Source organism: Myotis brandtii, unplaced genomic scaffold (genome assembly GCF_000412655.1).
Source record: "Myotis brandtii unplaced genomic scaffold, ASM41265v1 scaffold317, whole genome shotgun sequence".
NCBI classification, from domain to species: domain Eukaryota; kingdom Metazoa; phylum Chordata; class Mammalia; order Chiroptera; family Vespertilionidae; genus Myotis; species Myotis brandtii.
In genome coordinates, this window is record NW_005362155.1 from 1,245,336 (window position 1) to 1,251,040 (window position 5,705).

Consider the following 5,705-nt stretch of genomic DNA (forward strand, 5'->3'; position numbering starts at 1 on the left):
CTGTAAATTTAAAATAAAACTTTGATCCATCCTCATAACTTGAGAAATGTATTTTTGGTTTAACAATTGCCTGCCAGGGAGTAATATTTGAATGAAGGAGTGAATCCCAGGCCTGGTGTGGGGCAGTCCTGACCCAGGAAGGGTAGGCATAAGCCAGAGAGCGTGAGGGGTCGTGGGGGGGCAGAAGCTAGGGCTCCCCTGTCAGGCTTAACCAATGGCAGTGGGAGCCCAGGATACTCACAGGGAAGTTCTGAAGAAACCTGAGCAGTGGCCAGGGCTGAGAATTCTAGATTTCTAAGCTGTTTGTACCTTTAATTCTTTTTTAAAAAATATATTTTATTGATTTTTTACAGAGAGGAAGGGAGAGGGATAGAGAGAGAAACATCGATCAGCTGCCTCCTGCACACCCCCTACTGGGGATGTGCCCACAACCAAGGTACATGCCCTTGACTGGAATTGAACCTGGGACCCTTCAGTCCGCAGGCCGATGCTCTATCCACTGAGCCAAACCAGTCAGGGCGTGTACCTTTAATTCTTGTCACCTGTGCCCCAGCCAGGCTGGAGTAAATCTGAGACATGGTGAAGACGATTATGTGGAGACTATCTCCAAGAAAACTCCCAGGTTTTATTATCCTTTTGTAACCGAACAACCAGTGGGTCCGGGCTGCCTGTCACTACTTGAGCCAATTCAGCAGAGATGGGGTTGAATCATGCAGGAGCGTTTATTCCAGTCCTGCCGGCAGGAGGGGAGAGCAGCAGGTCACCCACAGAAATATGCTCTGCACCCCACCATCAGCCAGTTGCTTATATTGGGTAGAGCAGTGGTTCTCAACCTTGGCTGCACATTAGAATCACCTGGGAATCTTTTTAAAATCCTGATTTCTGGGCCTCATCCTCCGGAAATTCTGTTTCTTTGTTACCAATGTTGTGGCCCCACCCCATAACAAAGAAACAGAATTTCCGGAGGATGAGGCCCAGAAATCAGGATTTTAAAAAGACTCCCAGGTGAAACAGAATTTCCGGCGGATGAGGCCCAGAAATCAGGATTTTAAAAAGATTCCCAGGTGATTCTATGTGCAGCCAAGGTTGAGAACCACTGGGGTAGAAAGACAAAGATGATGTGGGCAAGTAGGAAGGACAGGCATGGGACGGTGGCAGGCGCAGTGGTTCCAGGGTACAGGCAGTGTGGGACGGCAGCGGCGGGGTGGCTAAGAGAACAGGTATCTTTGGCGCCTCCGGGACTAGACTGTCTAATCTTTCCATGACAGGCAGTTCTCAGAAAAGCAGGATGGGCTGCATTCTGATGTTAGCGCCCATGTTCCAGGGCATACAACTCTCAGCCAGGTCAGAATGTGCTTTCTCTGGTCAGAACAGAACAATCATGGCTAACAGAGCATGGTTGATATTTCTTATAACTATAGCTAGTCCCCACTATTCCGTTTCTGCCCCTAACACTTTCTGTTTCCCAATGAGAAACGAAGGCACAGGCAGGATGAAGGGGACATAGAAAACAGTCAAGGGGTCTAGGGCTTTACGCCCCAAAGAGCCTCGGGGTGTCCTGCCTAATTTGGAGACCAGGGCTTTGGAGCCCAAGGACCAGATTTTAAGGGGATTTGAAAAAGTATTTTGTCAAGGAAATTCTAAGAAAGGCCCTGGCAGCCAGCCACTCCTCTGTGCAAATCAACTCATTCCTGGTGGGATTGCCTTTATTCCTGGGCGAGAGTACCAGCAATGAGGACGTTAACCAGCGCTGCTGTCAGGGGGAACCTCAGTCCTCCACTTCCACAAGGTGAGAGGGAGCCCTATTGGAGGACTTCCAGGGGCTCCCGCCCTCTCATTGGCTCCTGCTTGTGGGCGGGTTACATTTTGGGATTGGGGAGATTAAAGAGAGACGGGTGTCTATGGGGCCATGTTTCTCAGGGGGTGGGGCTAATGTTCATTTAAGCCAAATATAAATTCCTCACTCCATCCCCCATTGTGCCCGGCCTTCCTCCCACCACTGTCCCTGGTTCACTGCTGTGGCTGGTCCTTCTGTGCTATGAACACGCCTCCTAAAGACCTCCCTTTAGCTCCCCCGTCTCAGACCCTGTTTTCTTCAGAGCACTGTCAACTGATGGTTGTTGGCACCAATTTAACAGCAACAGGAATCCCCAAGTTGGGGTGTGGTGAAGAAGGAGACTTTTCAGAGTAAAACAGCTCAGTTATGGTACAGCACGGCTGTGGAACAGCATGTCTGGAAGGCAGCCCGGCGGCCCCTCTCTGGCCGACAGCTCTGCTCCCAGATGCTCTGCTCCTTGATGCCTCACTTTGAAGAGAGACAGCTTCATTGTTTCAGCTCAGCCAGGCAGACTCAGTCTTCAGTGGGAAGGAAAAGTACCTTCTCAGAGCTGGAGGGTAGCTGGTTTATATGGACAGGAGTCCCTGCCCTTGATCCCTGATTGATCTATCCCAGTGGTCGGCAAACTGCGGCTCGCGAGCCACATGCGGCTTTTTGGCCCCTTGAGTGTGGCTCTTCCACAAAATACCACATGCGGGCGCGCATACAGTGTGATTGAAACTTCGTGGCCCATGCACAGAAGGTAGAAGTCAGAAGGCAGAAGGCAGAAGACCACTGGTCTATCCACATGTAAATGAGGACTCCAAATCCTCACAATTTGATTGGTCCAAAAGGCACTGTCCTGATTGGTCAGGATAGAGCCACTCTGGTTGGTTGGAGTTGCACAGCTCCAATTGGATGGGGAAAACCTTAGTCTTATTGGTTGAAATAGGATTTCAGGAGTCCCTTTATAAGGGCTGGCTCAGATGGCAGAAACAGTGCAGGCTTCTCCCTGAGGTGCAGTTTGCATGAGAGATCTGTGCATGGCTATTGCTCTTAGGGTCTGTGTGTCCTGTGTGTTTTTTAAATTTGAGCCCAGTTAGCCACCAGGAGCCCTTCTTAGTCTTTCTTAGGGTTCACAGCACCCATTGGTGTTTGCAATTTTCCCTTTTGTCTATTTCATGTCTGTCTCCCCAACAGACTGTAAGATCCAGGAGGGAAGCAACCTCATCTCACTGTTTCCTCAGCACCCAGCACAGTAGCTGGCATAGTAGGTGCTCAGTGATTATGGGTGGGATGTGGGCTTTCCTGCTACCTGCTTTCTGCTCTGCTTTCTCCTTCCCCGGGTTAAGCTGGAGAAGGGGGTTGGGGGAGCAAGGACAGTGGCCTTTCTCCAGCTTCCCTGAGCCTGGGAGGGTGGGGTTAAATGCAGGGAAGAGACAGGAGGCATCTCGATATCTAATTCTCCATCCCACCCTCCCCAAGCCCAGCCATTTCTGTCACATCAGCCTCAGCTGACAACCTGGGTTTCTTTCTTGTAAGATCCCGAGGAGAGAACAGTGACTCCTGCCTCCATTCTGTTGCACTCCAACCCAACTGCCACTCCACCACTCACACAAATGTATTTCCTCGGTTTGCTGCTTAATTTTTAAATTGGGTTTTCTGAGACGATGCTCAAAGTGGATTAGAGCTGACATTTGAATAGGTGCCATGCTGTACATGAGATGGCATCCCCTGGGGCTGGAGCTCTGCAGCCAGACCTGGCTCCAGGACTTCCTCGCTGTGGGCCTGCTTCCCAACTGTAAAACTGGGATGGCTGGACCTGCCTACTAGGGCTGACACAGTGGGTATACAGCACTTGGCATGTTGCTTGGCACTAAAAGGCTATTTTTTTTTAATTATTATATTTTGTTATGAAGGCTCCTGAAGGCAAAAGTCCAGAGGCCTAGTTCAGGCTCTGCCATTCACTGTTGACCTTAGCAAATCCCTTTTCCTCTCTGGAGCTAAGTTTCCCCACCTGCGTGTGTGTGTGTGTGTGTGTGTGTGTGTGTGTGTGTGTGTTTTGACTCCAGCAGCTAAAGAGAGAGTTTTGGGCTCAGCACAAAGGAGACACTTTAAAAAAACAAAGAACCAAGGAGACGCTTTTGACAAACATCAGGCTGCATGTAAGGTAGTGAGCTCCCCGTCACCTCTAGTGCACTGTGTAGAAAGCCAGAGCGGGAAGGAACCTCCAACAGCCAAGCCTCTCATTTTGAAAAAGACACAGAATAACACAGACCTAGGAGCTTACGATCCCCTGCCTGCCCGTCTGAGGCCCCCTCCATCACACCACCTACTGGATGTCCAGAACAATCACCTAGAGCAGCCGTGGGCAAACTACGGCCCGCGGGCCGGATCCGGCCCATTTGAAATGAATAAAACTAAAAAAAAAGACCGTACCCTTTTATGTAATGATGTTTACTTTGAATTTATATTAGTTCACACAAACACTCCATCCATGCTTTTGTTCCGGCCCTCCAGTCCAGTTTAAGAACCCATTGTGGCCCTCGAGTCAAAAAGTTTGCCCACCCCTGACCTAGAGCCTGGGTGAGACATGCCTGGGTTCAGCTATGGGCCTGCTACTAACTCGCTGTGTACCTTGGCAAAGTGTGCCAGCTGCTGCCAGTGCCCCTGCCAGTGGCCCTCCACCAGTGACAGAGGGGAGTGGGTGGACGAACACCCCAGCCCCCCACCCCTACTTTGCAGGGACACCTCCAGGCATACACGGTGCATGGCTTCCCAAAGCTGCTGGCAGGATCAGGCAGCAGTTGCCGGCGCTGGCGCTGTTTGATAACATTCTCTGCTGCCTCCTGCCCTCCCTGCCTCCCTGCCCGCTCCCCAAGCAGGGCTTCCTGGGATCCCCTCCTAAATCAACTCATTGCACTGAGTCCCTGTGTGGAGTCAATGAGTTAATAAAGATAAAGTACTCACAATGGCAGTAGGCTTGTTTCATAAGTAAAAAAAAGAGATAAAGAACCTTTACTTATATAAAACTCCACCCCTCCCGTTCCAGCCTCCTCAGCAAATACAAATATTAGGTTTCAACAATCTTTGGGACGCGCACACACACACACATTACTCAGCGTGCGGTCCGGGCCAGTGTGCAGGCGAAAGGTGCCTGGTGTCGGCGTCTGGAACGCCCCGCTCAGCCGGATCTCAGGGCGAAGCTCTCCCTCTGGTCTCTGTGGCTGCCAGCCACGGTGTCTGCGAGGCACAGACCAGCCCAAGGTAGCTGGGTGTGTTTATTCTGGGGACCCCACGCCTACCAGGGCCCCCAGCAAACTGTCACTGCGTGGTAATCACCGTTTTTCGTGTGCTTCTGGTACCCCCACTTGACTAAGCGCCCTCCACAGCCCAGATCCTGCTCCTGTCCACCTAATGGATGGCACCTCTGGGCTGATGACCACGCCTCCAGGACCCGGATTTCCCATCTGTCCCCCAAAGCTCCCAATGCGTTCCCGCTGCTTCGTTAGTTCCTAGGCTCAGCGTCCAGTCCAGTGACATGGCAGCAGCTAGTCCGGGGCCGGGCAAGACGTGGGCAACCGAGTGACCAGGTGGACAAGCAGGCCTTGGGCGGCGTGACAGGGGCAGTGCGCGGGGAAGCGTGGACCGATCAAGAGGCCAACAGCTCGCTCACAAGCCCAGGTGCCCGGAGCCTCCGGGGCCCTGCAGGTGGCTCTGTGGGCCCTGCTCCCATGCCTCCCTCCCGGCCGCAGCATGCGCTGGGCTCTGTGAGTGTTGAGGACAGGGTCCAGCCTCTGTGGCCCGGGGTCCGACAGCCTCACTTCACACGGGCTTCTCCGAGTCTCGGCCACGCCAGCCTGGCTGCCCTCCCGGGGGGGGGGGGGGG

The 5,705-nt window shown here is 52.5% G+C and overlaps 1 protein-coding gene and 1 long non-coding RNA gene across 2 annotated transcripts in view; both read right to left on the reverse strand.

Annotated features, from left to right (window-relative positions):
* On the reverse strand, positions 1 to 802 carry LOC106726786. Its single transcript, XR_001362888.1, has 2 exons — positions 527 to 802; positions 1 to 309 (listed from the first exon to the last, which is right to left on the reverse strand). It is a non-coding gene; the product is annotated as an uncharacterized LOC106726786 (long non-coding RNA).
* A 3,621-nt stretch (positions 803 to 4,423) lies between these two features.
* The window catches only part of LOC102263933 (interleukin-4 receptor subunit alpha-like), a 41,003-nt gene continuing 39,721 nt past the window's right edge, over positions 4,424 to 5,705 (reverse strand). Inside the window, exon 10 of the mRNA XM_014542954.1 lies at positions 4,424 to 4,486. Within this exon, the coding sequence (XP_014398440.1) occupies positions 4,424 to 4,486 (63 nt within the window). The remainder of the gene's footprint in view (positions 4,487 to 5,705) is intronic.